This window comes from Cololabis saira, chromosome 5 (genome assembly GCF_033807715.1).
Source record: "Cololabis saira isolate AMF1-May2022 chromosome 5, fColSai1.1, whole genome shotgun sequence".
NCBI classification, from domain to species: Eukaryota; Metazoa; Chordata; class Actinopteri; order Beloniformes; family Belonidae; genus Cololabis; species Cololabis saira.
The window spans coordinates 47103001-47123088 of NC_084591.1; the positions used below are offsets into that span (position 1 = coordinate 47103001).

Consider the following 20088-nt stretch of genomic DNA (forward strand, 5'->3'; position numbering starts at 1 on the left):
AGACATGCCTGCAGGTATAGTTGAAGATGACATGGAATACATGCCTGCAGGTATAGTTGAAGATGACATGGGATACGTGTCTGCAGGTACAGTTGAAGATGACATGGAATACATGCCTGCAGGTATAGTTGAAGATGACATGGAATACATGCCTGCAGGTACAGTTGAAGATGACATGGAATACATGCCTGCAGGTATAGTAGAAGATGAAATGGGATACATGTCTGCAGGTACAGATGAAGATGACATGGGATACGTGTCTGCAAGTACAGTTGAAGATGTCCTTGAAGACATGCCTGCAGGTACAGTTGAAGATGACATGGAATGCATGTCTGCAGGTACAGTTGAAGATGACATGGAATGCATGTCTGCAGGTACAGTTGAAGATGACTTTGAAGACATGTCTGCAGGTACAGTTGAAGATGACATGGAATGCATGTCTGCAGGTACAGTTGAAGATGACATGGAATGCATGTCTGCAGGTACAGTTGAAGATGACTTTGAAGACATGCCTACAGTTATAGTTGAATATGACTTTGAAGACATGCCTGCAGGTATAGTTGAATATGACCTTGAAGACATGCCTGCAGGTATAGTTGAATATGACTTTGAAGACATGCCTGCAGGTATAGTTGAAATAGATATGGTTGGAAATTTAATATTCCACAATGATAATTCATTCTGGAACATTGTTAGACTGTTATCAAGGATGCATACTGCTCGGTTCCCCCCGCAGCTTTACCCTGCATAAAGCACCAGCCTCAGTTGCGGCTGGTGATAAAACATTTTGGGGGGGCGCACTGGCGAGTGGGGATTACAACACAACTATAAATTCTACTTGAACATAAATTTTGCTCTCCTCTCCTTCAGGACAGAAAATTTTTCAATGACTTTCTGATTGAAATCTGTCATTTCACAAACAAGTCTCTTTTCCATGGAGAGCATGGCCGGTGCATTCAGCCTCCGGTCCAAGCTCCTTAAAGGTATAGTCTGTAATGTTGGAGAGCTAGCAAGATTTGAAAGTGGCACCTCCTCTAAGCCCCGCCCCCTCCTCTAAGCCCCGCCCCCTCCCCTCAGCGCTCCGTCCAAAGTTTTCCAGGACATTTTGGACAGCACATTTTCAACAAAACTTTTATTCACTGGCTACTCTCAGGATGGAAGGACCATTTCACCAGTATAACAATAAATGTTTTTGAATACGATTACAGACTATACCTTTAATCAGCTTCTTTTCCTCCGGCAAACGCCTCGTGAAATTATTATTTTGTAATGAAACAACTGAATTTAGTTTTTTTGCTGCCATTGTCTCCTGTCTTGTCGTTGTGACTCCGTTTGTAGCGAGTGACAGATGCAGTCGTGCACATACACTGTCAGTGGTGTGACTTTGATTGACAGCTCATGAATCAATCAGATTGGATGAAGAATGACAGAAAACACGCTGATTGGCCACGGGCACAGAGAGCTGCGCTCGGAGGAGAACCTTTGAGTAACCAATTAGAGACCAGCATGAAGTCACATGAAAGAAAAGTTTAAGAACGTACAATACACACTCATTTGGCCGGCGCTGGCGCATTGAATTTGCCATGTATTTCGGTCTGCACAAAAAACAACTCTGAATTAAAGCTGCAAGCAGGGATGAACGGGCCCTCGCATCATTGCGCACGTTCAGGCGTGCTGCAGTGGAAGCTTGTATGACTTGCATGTAGATTCTTCAGGCCTGGACACGGAACCCATTGACTTTGCATAGTACTATATCCGTGGTGCTCCCATTTAAACCTCAATAAAACACTGCTAAAACAGCGTTAAAAGCGTGCTTTTACAAACTGACAGTAAAAAACAGTACCTTGCGCGACAAAAACGCATAATTTAGCCACTATAACAAAGAATAATATATAAATAATAATAATAATGTCATAATCCGTGTATATATCATGATCACGGATCCCATTGACTTTGCATGGTACAATATCCGTGGTGCTCACACGGAATTATACCTCTTTCCGTGTTGGTACCACGGAAAATAGTGGTGAGAGGTCGTGGTCATTTCACGGATTTTTGTGAGATCAGGTTGCGCTTTTACCATCTGCTTGGTACCTGGATGTAAATAAATTCTGATTGATTTTAATGAGAAGTTGTTTGTGATGTTTTACACATATTCTTGTCACAATGGCTGTTTGACAGAGCTAGATTTTTTTTATTTTCTTTTTTTCTTTTTTTTTATTATTTTATTTTCATTCATGTTCTACATGCAATTTTTATGATATATTATTTATTTTTATTTTTATGATTTCGTATCCTCATAACTATTTTGTTAAATGTTATTAGGTGGGGGCTCCTCATAAGCCTTCTGGCTTGCTCGTTCCTCCCTTCACAGTTTCTGCACTTATTTGTGTAATGTTATTTTTTTATGTTATGTGCTAAATAAAACTAAACTAAACTAAACTAGAGCCGAGCTGTAACGCCTTCAAGATTATTCACCGGTAATAACAACTCTTACTGTGTTCTGGTGGAATAATCCCTATTTTGAGACTGATTCCTGCTTTTAAAGTTATCATTTTTCCTAGAAATCCAGGTGGTGCCCCGGTTAGGATTAAATCATTTTGATAATTCAATTTGATAAATAGTGAGTAGGGAAATAGAGAATAGGGACTATCAAATATTGACCAATCAGAAAAAGGGGCGGGGCTAATTTGCACCAATTATGTTCAAGGACTCAAAACCGAGTCCGATGACACCACCCACGACTCTTTATATTAAACCATTATAAAGTTATGGCAGAAAGTAGGAACTATCAAATATGGACCAATCAGATGAAGGGTGGGCGCGCTTTTTGGCATCTATGGTCGCCAAGGTAACGCTTTTGAATGAGAAAAGTAATGCGCGTTGTCGCAGGATGGAGACGCACATTCTGATGTCTAACACACCTGGGTGCACGTTACGGTTCGGACGGTATTAACTGCCGAAGAAATGACATAAATTGCGCCAAAATTACACGATTAATTCAGAATGTTCAAAATGGTCGACTTCCTGTTCGGTTTCGGCCAAGAGACTTTTCTTTAAGTTGCAACATGATACAGGTGTGTACCGATTTTCGTGGAGATACGTCAAACTGTATTGTGGGGCTTGAGGCACAAAGTTTTCTATTATTAATGGCATAACGGTAATTCAAATACACGGATATGATACCGTAAAACATGATTTTACTGCTTTTTGGTATATATCTATTTTGTAGTCTGGTAGAGTCCTCCCCAAGGGAAAACAACACCAACCGCCGCTGGGTTGGTGTGCAGTTTCCTATTGAAATAATATCTCACACTACTGAGGTTAGATGAAAAACATTAATTATATGAAGTTGGTAATTAAAGATTATAATATTTACACATCACTCCTCACACCAGTAAACAGGAGAAACCACAATGGTCAATTCTCGACAAAATCCTGGTCGCTCCTCGTGAAGGAATCACACAGTTGAAGCAGCTATGACCCGATTGGACTCATCCTTTCACAGAGAGCATGCGCAATCTCTGATGTCATGTCAAAAACTATTATTTGTAGTTTAAAGCAGAGGTTTTCAACTGGTTTTGTCCCAGGGACCACCATTATAACCAAGAAGCAACTTGGGGACCACTGCTTTTGGGGATGTTTGTTTTATTTTGCACCTTGCTTTTAAATAAAAGTATGGGCCTATATAGGCTATCTATTAGCATCAGTGTATATTTTTATTTGCATCTTTTTGCTATAAAAAAACAAAAAACAGTCAATGAAAAATTGGGATAGGAAGCCAAGAAGGCTTATAATATTACAAAGTTCACTCTCACTCATTTTACATCATTTGGATGGGTAAATTATTCATAAAAATGAATAGTAAATGGAAAATAAATTGAGTCTAAATAAATATATATTTTTTAAATGATTGTTTTCCATTTACAATTTCACGGACCACCTGCAATACCGCCACAGACCACCAGAGGGCCGCGGACCACCGGTTGACAAACCCTGGTTTAAACTGTTGTAAATTCACATTACAAATCATGTTTTAATAGCAGAAAAAAAAGACCACATTTCCCGCGTCTGCCCAGCCAATTCCTTGTCCAATCACGACGTTGTCTAATCTTTTTTCATTTATCGCCACACAGAATGGCACAAATTGCTAAAGGCTGATTTATGGTTCCGCGTTACACCAACGCAGAGCCTACGGCGTAGGGTACGCCGTCGATTTAACGTGGAACCATAATTCAGGCTTAATAATAATAATAAATTAATAATAAAATAATTGCAAAGCGGCTGTGAAATATGGTGGTCTCAAAATCAGGATTGGTTTATTTCACCCGGCCCACATTACACACAATACTTACGTGACTCCGTTACTCCACACATTGCTGCAACAATAACCCCCCCCCAGATCCAATGTATCCAACTCAAAAAATTCATTATAAATCGCCCCAATAAACAACATATTTGCAAAGTTTGAAGTTGATTGAACATGGCATGAGAAAGTTATGATTTATTTGGATATGAGTTTATATTTTAAAAAAGTGAGTGACAAACTTCTCTAAAATCGATACAGTGTACGATTTTGGGGTCATGTCGAAAGGTATCTGAATCTGAAATTTAATTGTCCTAAGACAAAACCAGTGATTTTTGATGATTATTTTACCAGAAATCCAGAATGACATAGAATGGCAATTTCGTTCAAGTTATGACCACGATACGTGAAGCAGTCAATAAGGACACTTATGACAATAATATGTGTGGATTTCATTGTGATTGGATGAACGAAACAGGAATTACAGCACATAATTTGATGAAAAACTTATACCTGACCAAAAGGTGGCGCTATGGAGTTCATCCAAGATTGTCATATCCACTTGTTCAGAATGGAAGCCTGATTAAATGTATAGATTTTGGGTCAAATTGGACAAAGTATGAGCAAGAACAACTTTTATGTTCATGGCGAAATTTGACTACCTCTAACGGCGACGCCCTTTGATAAAGAGTTACAGTTTTCACTGTCAGTCATCGTCAATGTCTTACCTAATATGTGACCAGGTTTGAGATCCATCCGCTCATCTCGCTTGGAGCACGGATGCATACTAGAAGACATGACAATTCCTGGTGCCAACAGGTGGCGCTACAACCGATCCTGAATATTCCACCATTGATGTCTTCAGGCTCAGTCTACAATCGTGCACATACGTTTTCGACCACATCAAATAATGTATTGCTGAGTTACAGACAATTATTGTTTCATGGCGACGCGCACCGTACGGCGCTTTGGGGGGTTGGACTGGCCCTTAATCTGCCACAGGAGCTGCTGATCATCTTCTACTCTGCCATCATTCAGTCAGTTCTCTGCACTTCCATCACTGTCTGGTTTGGATCGGCCACCAAACTAGACAGGCACAGACTGCAACGGACAATCAGGTCTGCCAGAGAGGATAATTGGGACTAACCTCCCATCTATCCAGTACCTGGAAACGGGCAGGTAGCATCTCTGCTGACCCCTCACACCCAGGACACAGTCTGGTTGAACGTCTCCCCTCTGGACGGCGCTACAGAGCAGAGCAGTACGCTAAAACCTCCAGACTCAGAGACAGTTTCCTTCCCTAAGCTGTTGCTCTGATGAACTCTCATCACTCATAGTAATCAGAGTAATCAACCACTGTGTAATAACAATTATAATAACCACAATCATATGCTGTAACAATGCACCTTTCAGCAATCATGTCTACCTCATACTGCTGCTCCTTTCACGTTTTAAAAATTGTATATATGTTAATAAGAGCTGTCATTTGTCTATTACCTATTTACTTAAGTCAGCGATACCAAAAGCGATAAAAGAAGTTAAAAGAAGATGTATTTCTTTTAAAGGGGTCCAATTGTGGAATAGTGTTGATCTCAAACTTAAGCAATGTTCTTTCTTTGTTATGTTAAAAAAAATCATTATGTGCATTTATATTTGGGAGTTATGGCTGTAATTGAAAAAAGGGGAAAAGAGACATGTATGTGTATGTATATGCATCTACTGTATGTGTGTACATGTATGTATGCAAGTGTATGTACAGTATATGTATATATTATGTTTGTTTTTTTGTTCTTTTTTTTTCTCTCTCCGTAGCTTAAATTGTATAGTAGGCGGGCATTAATAAGCTTTGCTTCTGCCTGAGCCTTTTTCAGTCAAATTGCAAAATGTGTCTCTTCCTTGTTGCCTTGAAAGGTATATATGACTGAAATAAACTTAAACTAAACTAAAACTAAAATAACCGAGTCAAATTCCATGTCTCTGTACGGAAGAGTATTAGGGCAAGGCATGAGAAAAAATATTTGAGAGAGGAAGATTTTTTTTATTGTGCACTTCGAGAAAAAAGACGAAATGTCGAGAAAAAAGTCAAAATGTCGAGATTAATGTTGAAGTACAATTTCGAGAAAAAAGACTTTTTTCTCGAAATTGTACTTCAACATTATTCTAGACATTTCTACTTTTTTCTCAACATTTTGACTTTTTTCTCGAAATTGTACTTCAACTTTATTCTAGACATTTCTACTTTATTCTCGACATTTCGACTTTTTTCTCGACATTTCAACGTTTTTTCTCGAAGTGCACAATGAAAAAAAAAAATCTTCCTCTAAAAAATTATTTTTATTTTTCTCCTGCCTGGCCCTAATACTAAAATATTATTAAAATTTTTCTCCTGTCTGGCCCTAATACTAAAATATTATTTTTATTTTTCTCCTGCCTGGCCCTAATACTCTTCCGTACGTCTGACCTGACATGGCCAAATAAACATGATTGTGATTCTACCTGACGGTGAAATGTCGCCCTCTGCTGGCAGAAACGCAGTATCGTCCAGGAGGCTGGTGAGCAGCAGATGGAAGGCCCGTGGGGTTGCCAGGTTTGGTGTAAACCCCCACTTAACATTATAATCGGCAACTTGAACGAGAAAGGAAAAAAACTAATGTAAGTTAGAGCGTGACTGTGTGAGTAAAAATGATCACACGGACGGAAACTCGACTCTCATTTATTTGATCGTATAAAACGTATAGAGGAACTAATAGTGTGCGCGGATGGAGGGGGACTGGACAGTCAAACCTGGCAACCCCTTTGAAGCCAGTCGTCAGGCTTCAGCGGCTGTAGCTGTTAGCTGTGCTCTGATCAACGTTAAAATACACACGTAGGTGCTGGAAACAACGCAGGAACTCGGGACATTAGACGGGGAAAGCCCCGCGGATACGCGTGGATCTGGGTGAGTAAGGTCCAGCCGCAGCAACACCCGGGAGGAACCGGGAAGTAAAGGCTGATTTTATGGTTCCGCGTCACACCGACGCAGAGCTTACGGCGTAGTGCGCGTCGCCGCGTAACCATACGCCGTAGGCTACGTGCGTGGATTTAACGCAGAAGCATAAATGAGGCTTTAACGCTGCGTTCTAGCAGCTAAGCGACCTGCATGTGTTCAAGTGCATTAATGGGCCGTTTATCAGCGTGTCTTCTTCTTTATGAAAACAAAACACAAAATCAGAACAGTGGGATGAAGATCAGGGTCTCCTACTGGGGCTGGAAATCCTTTTGAAAGTGCCTGGATTTCAATGTTGTGTTTTCAAGGCCTGAAAAGTGCTTGAATTTTAAGTTTAAGTGCTTGAAAATGCTTGCAATTATAATTCAAAATTGGGATCAGACTGTATAGTTTAGTTATTACAAGGAGAAATAAAATCAGTAAGGTGAAACATAACTAGATGTTTACACAGTACTCGAGTTGTAAAAAGAAATCAGGGGGGATGGTGGATTTTATCATATGGGGACAGATCATTTGTGCTGATTACAAATAATATAATATATTACAAATAATAGCAGTGACCAAAACACCTGCAGAAATACTGCAGGAATGACATAGCAGCAGTTAAATGCAGCCTTCTGTAAGCTTTAAATATCCACTGGGCTTACATCAAATACATCAAAACACAACAATAAAGAACACTTTTCTGAACTTATCAATATGACTCTGTCCTTCACAGGATAAGTAACATGGATCACTGCAAAAACTCACAATCTTAACAAGAATATTTGTCTTATTTCTAGTTAAAATGTCTCATTTTAGTAAAGAACAAGTGGAACAAGATTTTTTTGCTTGTAATAAGAAGATAAATCTCCCACTGGCAGATTTTCCTACTTATTTCAAGTGAAAATTTACTTGAAACAGGTGAAAATTGTCAAATAAGTTATTTTTCTGGTGTTATTTTTCTGGTGATGACTCTAAATGTTGAAATAGCAGTAAAACCACATTCATTGATGAAATGACATAAGGGATGGAAAGGGGGGATGGCAGTTTTACAGGGGGATGATTTGGACCGTTTTTATTTCAGGGGGGGATGCCGTCCCCCCTCATCCCCCCTCAACTCCAGTAGTGCACACGATACAACGTTATAAAAATTATTATGAGTATATATATTCCTGTAGATATATTTTACCCCAGCGATAAAGGTGCTTGAAGATTTTGAAAATGACCCTTGAAAGTGCTTGAAAAGTGCTTGAATTTGACCTTGAAAAATGTGTAGGAACCCTGGATTTTATTTCTCCTTGTAATAACTAAACTATACAGTCTGATCTCAATTTTGTGAAAGACAGAGTTATAATTTCAAGCACTTAAACTAAAATTCAAGCACTTTTCAGGCCTTGAAAACACAACATTGAAATTCAAGCACTTTCAAGGATTTCAAATCAGTAAGATGAAACATAACTAGATGTTTACAGTATGATACAATGTACATAATTGTGATAAAAAGCATGAAAACATAATTATAAGTACATATATTCCTGTAGATATTTGACCCCAGCGATAAGATAAGAAAATGACCCTTGAAAGTGCTTGAAAAGTGCTTGAATTTGACCTTGAAAAAGGTGTAGGAACCCTGGATTTTATTTATCCTTGTAATAACTAAACTATACAGTCTGATCCCAATTTTGTGACAGACACAGAGTTATAATTTCAAGCACATCTTACTGATTTTCAGGTTCCTACGGGTGCTTGAAATCCTTGAAAGTGCTTGAATTTCAATGTTGTGTTTTCAAGGCCTGAAAAGTGCTTGAATTTTAGTTTTAAGTGCTTTACATTATAACTGTCAGAATAATTTTTCCGCTTTTTATCACAATTGTGTACATTGTATTGTGCTGTAAACATCTAATATGTTTAATCTCACTGGTTTTATTTCTCCTTGTAATAACTAAACTATACAGTCTGACACAAGAGTTATAATTTCAAGCACTTTCAAGCACTTAAACTAAAATTCAAGCACTTTTCAGGCCTTGAATACACAGCATTGATATTCAAGCACTTTCAAGGATTTCAAGCCCCCGTAGGATCCCTGAAAATCAGTAAGATGAAACATAACTAGATGTTGACAGCACGATACAATGTACATAATTGTGATAAAAAGCGGAAAAAATAATTATGAGTATATTCCTGTCGATATTTTACCCCAGTCATACGGTTCTTGAAGATTTTGAAAATGACCCTTGAAAGTACTTGAATTTGACCTTGAAAAATGTGTAAGAACCATAGATTTTATTTCTCCTTGTAATAACTAAACTATACAGTCCGATCCCGATTTTGAGTTATAATTTTAAGCACTTTCAAGCACTTAAACTAAAATTCAAGCACTTTTCAGGCCTTGAAGACAGCATTGAAATTCAAGCACTTTCAAGGATTTCAAGCCCCCGTAGGAACCCTGAAAATCAGTAAGATGAAACATGACTAGATGTTTACAGTACGATACAATGTACATAATTGTGATAAAAAGCGGAAAAATTAAATAAAAAATAATTCTAAGTATATTTATTCCTGTAGATATTTTACCCCAGTCATAAGGTGCTTGAAGATTTTGAAAATGACTCTTGAAAGTGCTTGAAAAGTGCTTGCATTTGACCTTGAAAAAGGCGTAGGAACCATGGAAGCCCTTTTACACAATTGCACGTGTGGAATAATTGTGGTTTCTGTAGACGTGATCTTGTTTTCCAGCAGATGTGTGAAGATGTAGCTGCTGCTGCTATAAAGCTCGGGCTGTTAGTTGGCACAGTTCACTATGTAGTTGACTTTATTTAGTCAATTTCTTGGGTCTTGAGTTAAAGTGTACACAGCATTGATACACGTGAGAACAATGTTGGCTTATAATAATGAGAAATGCAGTTTTTCTTAGTTTTTCTCCAAATGTTGTCTTAAGGTAAACTACAAAAGCACATAATATTGTGTATTTATTTGTGTTTGGTTTGTCCAAGAAGTGGGACACATCTTTACTAGTACAAAATAACAATGTTTTCACCCACCTTGTACCCAACATTACGGTAAAAACCAAAGTGCCCCAGTAAAGCGAGTTAACCTGCAGAGCATGCAGGTGTTTTTACTGAGCTACAGAACATTCCTCTGCAGGCTGCAGGCTCTTCTCTGCTTCTAATCATTGCTCTGGAGACTTTTAGTTTTTTTAAAGTGGCCTAGTGTCATGTTGACACAAGTGGCTGCAGCTTTGCCTTTTACAGCCCAACGTTGACCAGACAAACTATTGTTTTACAGGCCCTGGTCTTAACCAGTTAGTCTTCACCAGGGCTGGGGATCCATTCAAATGTCGAGAATCGATTCGATTCTTAAGATTCAGAATCGACTCTCACGCTTTGATTCGATTCTATTCCGATATTGATTTGGGTTAGTGTTATTAAAACAGTTTTTTCAGCTGTTGCATGAATTATATGACTGTAGTTCTGCAACATATTACTACTAGTATTATATTGAGATTCAACAGCAAGTATTGCAGCTAATGATGCTCTAAGTACGGTGGCCGAGACCCACCATTGCTGAAAATAAAAGTAACGCTGTAAACAGAAACAAACACCGCTGCAAATAAAATAAACGCTTAGCAAATAAAATAAACGCTGCAAACAAAAAGAAACGCCACTGCAAATAAAAGAAATGCTGCAAATATAAAGAAACCCCGCTGCAAATAAAATAAAAAAGCGCCGCAAATAAAAATGCCACAACGGAAGTGAATTACCGGGGACTATTTTTGCCGATCGTTTAGCTGTTTATGACCAAAAAATTAATGTTTTGTTGGACACAAACATAACTACTGCCATGTTTTTGCCTTTTAAATATGTTTAAAAGTATGACAACATTAAAGTTTTCAGTTATAATTGCATAAATTGTCTATTTATTTGCTTTATATACCGTATTGGGGTTACATTTGTATAAAATGCTAAAAACCAAATTCTCAAAAATGGGAAAAAATAAAGCATCCATCTCTGTTTCCTCCCTGGATCTGTTTGGTAATTCTGACCCACATGATGTTTCTGAAAGCAGTTCTATCAGCATTCTGGGAGCTGATTGGTCCTTACAGCATCATTAGCTGCAATACACGAATCCGGCGAAACCCGGAAGTCGAGCGGCCGCCATTACTGCGGTGGCGGCCGTTATATAATAGATCCATGTGGCGGCTCCGCTCCTCCGCTCCAGCCCATAGACATAAATACGTATATAGATCCATGCTCCGCTCCCATGGATCTATTACTCCGCTCCCTGCCAGGCTCTCTTAATGTATTTGTATCATCGGAACACTCCTGTCCCGTCACGTGCATTTGTTTTGATAGTGAATGAAGACGGGATGGACTTTAAAAACTACTTTTCTGTTTCACCAAGTGAACAGACGGAACGCAAAAAAAAGATGTTAAACTGCTGGAAAGGAACTGGAATTTACCGGGATACCTTAAACAAGGAAGCCAGGGAGCGGTATATGGAGAAAATAATGATTATTAACGGTCTGGATCCATATGAAATCACTACTAAAGAATGAAGCTCCGATGAGGATTTACTGCCGCAGTTCTGCACAACCCACGTCTTACTACCTTGTTTAGTGTTTGGCAGCTGCTTTGGTAAATGTTTGACTCGCCATGTGTTTCAATAAATTAGTATAATATAACAACATACAGTACATCTTTTTTGTTACTCTTACTTCTCTTTTCTTTTTTTTTTACCACTATATTATGCTGAAGAGGCTCCGAGGCGTGAGCAATATTTTTCTTTTCCTCGTGAGATTATTTTTTTCTTCTGCAGCTACAAATAGAGTTGATATTTTTTCCTCAACAAACTAGTTTTATCTGCAGATTGGGGTTATGTATGTATGTATTCTGTATCATCCGGAGCTGAGATAGTTCTGCCCTTCAATTAGAGACCTGTAATTGCGTTTTTTTTTGGTCATCGGACGCCAGGCGATCAATAAAATATTCTTGGATACCTAAAATTAAACAAAACATAAACAGGTAATATTTAATTGTGCAGACGTGCCTCGTAAGGAGAGGAGGTGGAGAGAGCTATATTACAGTGTTTAATCATACACTCCCTTATCTCCCTATTCCTCTATTCTTTCCTGCTTATCGCTCAAACAAATCATTATTTATAAATTAACATCAGCATTAATTTAAGATACCTTCATTATTTATGGAAGGCCACTGTCTAACATCATCAATCCAGCTATAATGATGCTGTAGCGTCAGGTTACAATAACAGCGCTGCGGTGGCAGATTGACACCTGCCACCGCAGCAATGGCGCCGCCGCAAGATGGCGGCACACACAAACCGGTCGTCGGATTCGTGTATACTTGCTGTTGAATCTCAATATAATACTAGTATTAATATGTCGCAGAACTACAGTCATATAATTCATGCAACAGCTTTAAAAACAGTTTTAATAACACTAACCCAAATCAATATCAGAATCGGATCGAATCAAAGCATGATAATCGATTCTGAATCTTAAGAATGGGAATCGATTCTTGACATTTGAATCGATCCCCTGCCCTAGTCTTCTCATCGAGAAAATGTGGTCAATTGCGTTGCTAACCAGTTCCATGACTTTAGAAATGTTCAGAGAATATGAAAAGAGGCTCCAATAGAGTGACAAGACGGCACAAGACAGAGAGCAGGAAAGTGTTTCGCCCGGACTACGTTTAATGCGGCACAACGTGCTGACACGTAAAGGAAGAAGAAAGAGGCGGATATGTTTGGTTTTTGTAAAATGCCGTGCTCAGGCATAGATATATATATTATATATATATGTGCTCAGACAGTCTGCAATGGCCCAGACGGGAGACACATGTAGCTCAGTGCTTAACTTTTATTTTCAATCCACTCTATATTCTTCTGGTCCGTTCTCCTATATGTTCCCCCTCTAACCCGGTACATACATAGGTTCCTCTAAACATCTGTTCCCGCTACAGTTTTAACTAAAAGAAAATGTGCTCCAATACAGCAGGTCTCATCATTTTATTTTGAACACTGCCAAAACTCAAAATCTTAAAGACTTAAAACTTAACTAGAACTTAAAATGTGCTTGACACAAATGAAAGTTAAAGAAAAACACCTAACCTTTTAAGTGATGTGTGTTATCAGGTGTAATGGCATTTTTAGGTTAGAAATAAGAACATTTCTTGGTAAGATCCTTAGTTTTTTGAGTGAAGGCAGTGAATTTGGTCGACTGGTGTAAGTTCAGGGTTTTTAAATGCACAGCCATGAACCTACTGGATTATATAATTTAGTCTTAGTAATTCAATTAACATCTAACATCTTATGTATATTAATTACTCTTTAACTAAATAAAAATATGTTTTATCTGATTACTCGATTAATCGATGGAATTTTCAGTAGGATACTGGATTACTAAAATATTCGATAGCTGCAGCCCTAATGATTAGGGCTGGGGATCGATTCAAATGTCAAGAATCGATTCTGATTCTTAAGATTCAGAATCAATTATCAAGATTTGATTCGATTCGATTCCGATATTGATTTGGGTTAGTGTTATTAAAACTGTTTTTTGAGCTGTTGCATTGATGATATAACTGTGTAGTTCTGCAACATATTAATACTATTATTATTTCAACAGCAAGTATTGCAGCTAATGATGCTGTAAGGACCAATCAGCTCCCAGAATGCTGATAGAACTGCTTTCAGAAACATCATGTGGGTCAGAATTACCAAACAGATCCAGGGAGGAAACAGAGACGGAGGAAATCAGTTTTAGTTTATCCCACATTCCCTTTTTATTTGTTCCATTTTCGGTCTATTTTGGTTTTTAATTTTTGAGAATTTGGTTTTTAGCATTTTTTGCAAATGTAACCCCAAGACGGTATATAAAGTAATGAAATATAGACAATTTATGCAATTATAATTATTTTTAATGTCATACCTTTAAACATATTTAAAGGCAAAAACATGGTACTAGTTATTCTCGTGTCCAACAAAACATTCCTTTTTTGGGGATAAACAAAAAAATAACCAAAAGTTGTAATGTAACGATGAAAAAAAAACATAAATAAATAAATTAACCCCCCCCCCCCCCAAAAAAAAATTAAAAAAAATCGATCTTTAGACATATGAATCGATTTTTAGGAATTAATATGAGAATCGATTTGGAATTGGGAAATAGATTTTTTCAACACAGGCCTACTAATGAATATTATCAAACTTGTTCTTTCTATTCATGTAGGTTGTTTTGTGTTCTTTTGTCCTCCTTGTGGAGCAGATTGCAGAAGACCTAGAGACAGAAGGCAGCATTGTTCTCACCGCTGGCCTGCCTTCTCCTTCCTCTCCACCGTCTCCTACTCCTCACCATCACCTGCTCTGTCTAACCGTCACCATGATGACTCTGTTCCTGCTCTGGCTCCGTCACTGAGCCGTCACCCTGCTCCACCACCATGGAGAGAAAACGGAGAAAGAAATGTATCTAGCTGCCCGGGCCCTTTGCAATATGGACTCGTCTTTGGAGCTGTGGACGTGAAAATGCCTTTCCCCGACGTCTGATCGTGAAGCACGTCTTAGTCGCTGACGGTTTGCACTATTTTATAAGTCAAAATGCTCCTGATTTCCGTGTTGGCCCCCGTGTTTGTGGGGCTGCTGGCAGGCCTCCTGCCTGCAGTGGGGATGGAGGCGCAGCACGGGACCAGACCCGGCTCCAGACCCGGTCCCAGACCCACTTCCAGTTCCAGACCCAGTTCCAGCCTCCCCCTGCCATCCGCCTCCAACCGGTCCCATCTGACCCTCAAACTGGAGTTCTCCTCTGAGGTCGTGGAACATGGTGAGAAACAGATTAAACTGGATGTAATGTCCTTGATTATGCTAAAATCCTCGTTGCAAAAAAGAGGCAGACTCTTTTCTAGGGGTGTAACGATACACTAATCTCACCATACGGTACGGTACACGATATTGAGGTCACGATAATGATACGATATTATAGTGGTATTTTTTTAACAACCTTAAATGAGGAACATATGACTGGAAAAAAATGTATTTTATTTGAAAGACACAAAATACAAAACAATACTGTGCATTTGCCCTATTGTTCCAGTTTGTAATGCTTTATAACTGTTTAAGTTTTAAAGAGAAAGCCAGACCAACTATTTTCCACAAACTGAACTAAAAGTAAATGTCAGGTTTGCATTATGCATCTTCAGTTTCATACAAGTACAGATATTTTGCCACAAACTGATGATGTTTGCATGGCTTACTGTGCTCACATCATCTAACTTTGGTCTGAAGCATATCTGCTCAAGAAAAACAAAAGCAATTTCAAGACAGGAATCTGTCTCTAATATGAAAATGATATCCATCAATCAACCAAATGAAAATGCACAAATTATTCACATGCCTGATAGCCAAGTAATCTGTTTTTTGTCTTCATTATATACTTACATTTGTCTCCAGGCAGAAAAACAGAAAACCTATAAAACACCAGTCTTGAGACAGCACAGCCTCATTAAGCTTGGATTTAAGAAGTAAATAAAAAGTCTTGGCTCCAGTTTGAAGCCACATATAAATCATTAGTAAATTGGGCGTCTTTTTTTTTTTTTTTTTTCTTGACGTCTGAAAGGTTGTCATGGGTGTCATCCACCATACTTGACATTTTGCAAGCAAACCACAGTCATCTTAACCGTGGGATTTCTGCATTATGTCCTGTGTACAACAGTACATTTACATGCACTAAGAGAAAGTCAAATTGTTTCCTTAATCTGACCATATAGAACCGATATAGAGGTTTTAAAAGCCATGTGTACACCTTAGCCGGGCTGTAGTGGAACCAGACTGCAGCTCTTGAGATCGAGCTTTTAGTGCCAGATAACGCGTCCTAATTCCAGTTATTCCGGCATCACAACAACACGGTGACAGAAGGAGAAGAAGGAGGCTTTGCTGCATCTTATCAGGCTTAATATGTACGAAATGTACAGAGCTGCTGCATTATGGAGCCAAATCAGGGCCAAAAGTTTTGCTAATTTGAAAATAAAATTTGAACCTGAACATTTTTTTTTACAGTTTCAGTTTTATTTTTTTCAGTATCAGATCTTTTTTTCAGTTTCAAATCTTTTTATTTCAGTTTCAAATCTTTTTTTTTCAGTTTCACTTCTTTTTTTTTCAGTTTCAAATTTTTTTTTCAGGTTCAGACTTTTGGCCCAGATTTGGCGTGGGGGGCGTGGCTTCAACTGAGAGGGGCGTGGCATCAACTGAGAGGGGCGTGGCATCATGAGTGACAGCAGAACAGAGAAGGCGGGGGACGTTCCTCAGTCATGTTGCCTTCAGGAAACGTAGGTTGCAGAAGTTATCAGTAGAAGAATGAATCAACACTGTATATACACCATATTCACGTGATTGGCAGTGGAAAAAACTGATATTAGTAACACATTTCTGTTTGAAAGGCTGTTTTAGACCGTACTTGGCACCAATCGCAGTATAAAAGCAATAAACTATGCCAGACTGTACAGTTCAACAGCCACACTTTAAAGTTTGACATTTCCCACTTCCACATACTACCAAGTACGGTCTAAAACAGCTTTTTAAACAGAAATGTGTCACTAGTATCCGTTTTTTCCACTGCCAATCACGTGAATATAGTGTATATACAGTGTTGAATCAAACTTCTACTGATAACTTCTGCAACCTACGTTTCCTGAAGGCAACATGACTGAGGAACGTCCCCCGCCTTCTCTGTTCTGCTGTCACTCATGATGCCACGCCCCTCTCCGTTGATGCCACGCCCCCCACGCCAGATCCGGGCCAAAAGTCTGAACCTGAAAAAAAAATTTGAAACTGAAAAAAAAAGAAGTGAAACTGAAAAAAAAAGACGTGAAACTGAAAAAAAAAGATTTGAAACTGAAAAAAAGATTTGAAACTGAAATAAAAAGATTTGAAACTGAAAAAAAGATCTGATACTGAAAAAAATAAAACTGAAACTGTAAAAAAAAATTTTCAGGTTCAAATTTTATTTTCAAATTAGCAAAACTTTTGGCCCTGATTTGGCTCCATACTGCATCATTAGTGTCGATTTTTCCGCATGTTGTTGTCCTCTTTCGCTCTTGTTGTCTTATGGCGCTTTTTACTAGTACCTACTCAGCGCTACTCGACTCGCCCCGGGTTTTTGCAGATGTTCATAAACCTGGTGCTGAGGAGAGAATTAAAAAGGGATCTAGATGGGCGATAGGTATTGAAAAGAAACGAGTGTGAGTGGAGTCGAGTTGGGCTGAGTAGGTACTAGTGGAAAAGTGCCATAATTGTACCGGAAGAATTGCCAACACAAAAGTGCGTGTGGCGTCGAACGCACCTCACTCAATAATGGATTGTGTTCTCCAACATGTTTACTTGGATGTCTGGGAAACTGCAGTTTAATCCTTAGCTAAATTGTTGCCAATAGCTTGATTTAGATTTAAATATGCATGGAACCAAACTGACTGGTCCTGTCTGGAATTTCTCACATTGAAAATCTCCAACTGTAAACAACAACTGTGGGAAAAAAAACTCTGAACTTTCTCTTCAAAGTTCTTTGTCTGCGTGTAAAATGACCAAATGAGCAGAGGTGGGAAATACTTTGTGAGTACTTAAGTAGATTTCTTAGGTATCTGTACTTTACTTGAGTATTTATTTCTCTGAAGACTTAACTTTTACTACTTACATTTAAACCCCCAAATCTGTACTTTCTACTCCAAGTTCAAATTGGTGCTCAAGATGGCATAATGTTAAAACGAAAACAAAGAAAAAGATAAGCACAGTAACACAAACAAGAAGAAGAAAAGAGATTATAAGAGTTGATCACAAAGTTGCAGGGAAAAAGTAATTTATTTGCTTTTTTTTGTTCTATTAGTTGTATGCTTAACCCATTTTTGTATTTGTTTGTTATTATTATTATTATTATTATTATTATTATTATTATTATTATTATTATTATTGTTATTCTTTTACAATCGTGTTTTGGGGTTTAAGACGAAGCGTCTCGTCGGTATTTTACGGTGGCCGAGACCCGCCATTGCTGAAAATAAAAGAAACGCTGCAAACAGAAACAAACGCCGCTGCAAATAAAAGAAACGCTGCAAATATAAAGAAACACCACTGCAAATAAAATAAAAAAACGACGCAAATAAAAAAGCCACAACGGAAGTGAATTACCGGGGACTATTTTTGCTGATGCACCGGTGTTTTTATGGCCTAACAAATTAGAAATTACACGTAGCGACGTTGAACACTAACCTTTTCACTATTTCTCGTTCGTTGTTCTTCTTATTCCTGACTCTTCTTATTTCTTCCTTTTCACTTACGTCTTCTTCGTCTTCGTCTTCTTCTTCTCCTCTCACGTAAAAAACACCGGTGCATCAGCAAAAATAGTCCCCGGTAATTCACTTCGGTTGTGGCTTTTTTATTTTTTTTTATTTGCAGCGGCGTTTATTTTATTTGCAGCGTTTATTTTATTTGCAAAGCGTTTATTTTATTTGCAGCAGCGTTTATTTTTATTTGCAGCATTTCTTTTATTTTCAGCAATGGCGGGTTTCGGCCACCGTATTAATGTCATTTGCTGGGATAAAAATTTAAGAAAAAAGGAAAAAAATGGCAGAATTTTTATTTTTATTTTTGAGAAAATAAAATCCCTTGTGTTAGATTTGAAAAAACATGTTTTTTAGCTTTCCCGAGTTATTAAAACATGAAACATCAGTGACGGCAAAAAAATAATTTTATAAAATTATTAATAAAAAGAAAACTCCCGCACACCTTCTTCTCACCGTACTCGTGTTTATAAACACGAGTACGACGCACCTTTCTGCATATCCGGTGTGCTAAAAGTTTTCTACTTCGGATATAATATATAATTTTAACTTCTTTACTGAAGTACATTTAAGAGTCTGTACTTCTTGACTTTTATTTGAATTTTGTTTTTTTTTGGTCTGAATGACACGCCGGTCGCTTCACTGAACTTGTTTCTTGTCGTGTCTGGTCTTGTGTCCGTTTCTGCAGAGTACATCGTTGCGTTTACAGGCTACTTCTCAGCAAAAGCCCGCCGGTTGTACATCAGCAGCGCCCTGCGGGGTTCTGGGGACGGCAGGTTGGAGTGGCACATCGTTCCCAGGGAAAACCCGGCCTCCGACTTCCCCAGCGACTTCGAGCTGGTGCACATCCGGCAGGCCTCGCCCAGCCGGCTGCTCACCCTGGAGGAGCACCCGTACATCAAGAGGGTGACGCCGCAGCGCAAAGTGTTCCGCACACTCAAATACCTGCCCAGTAAGTTTGACCAGGTTGCGCTGTTTTGCAGAAGTCATCATGTCCACTAGTGCACGGGTCTTTTCTAGCCCAGGGACCCTTGGATGAGAGAATATATATATATATATATATATATATATATTTACAATGTTAGTTTAAATATTTATTATTAAATTTTTAGAAATTCAATTCAATGTAAAAATAGTTTATCTATCCATTAAAGGAAATTAATTTAAATGCTGAATGGAAGAGACTTTTGTAACTAATGATGCATTCATAACAAATGGAACATCAGAATTTGCAAATTGACTTGAAAAATACTGAAGAGAGCTAACATTAAGAAGTCAGATTTCATAGTCATATGTAAAACAGTAAAATGCTGGTAGAACATCACTAACTTATATCATTTTAAAGTCATATATAGTAACTGCTTATTCTATGGTGTCAATTCAACGACAAATATATTGAGAATCAAAACCCAAAATCTGATAAACCAGAATCTGTAACCAGGAAATCAAAATCCCTGATCAACTTTCTAATTCCA

At 38.3% G+C, this 20088-nt stretch overlaps 1 protein-coding gene across 1 annotated transcript in view; it reads left to right on the plus strand.

Annotated features, from left to right (window-relative positions):
- The first annotated feature begins 7100 nt into the window (after positions 1 to 7100).
- The window catches only part of mbtps1 (membrane-bound transcription factor peptidase, site 1), a 39847-nt gene continuing 26859 nt past the window's right edge, over positions 7101 to 20088 (plus strand). Inside the window, exons 1-3 of the mRNA XM_061722309.1 lie at positions 7101 to 7244; positions 14557 to 15108; positions 19302 to 19565. Of these exons, the coding sequence (XP_061578293.1) occupies positions 14886 to 15108; positions 19302 to 19565 (487 nt within the window). The 5' untranslated portion in view covers positions 7101 to 7244; positions 14557 to 14885. The remainder of the gene's footprint in view (positions 7245 to 14556; positions 15109 to 19301; positions 19566 to 20088) is intronic.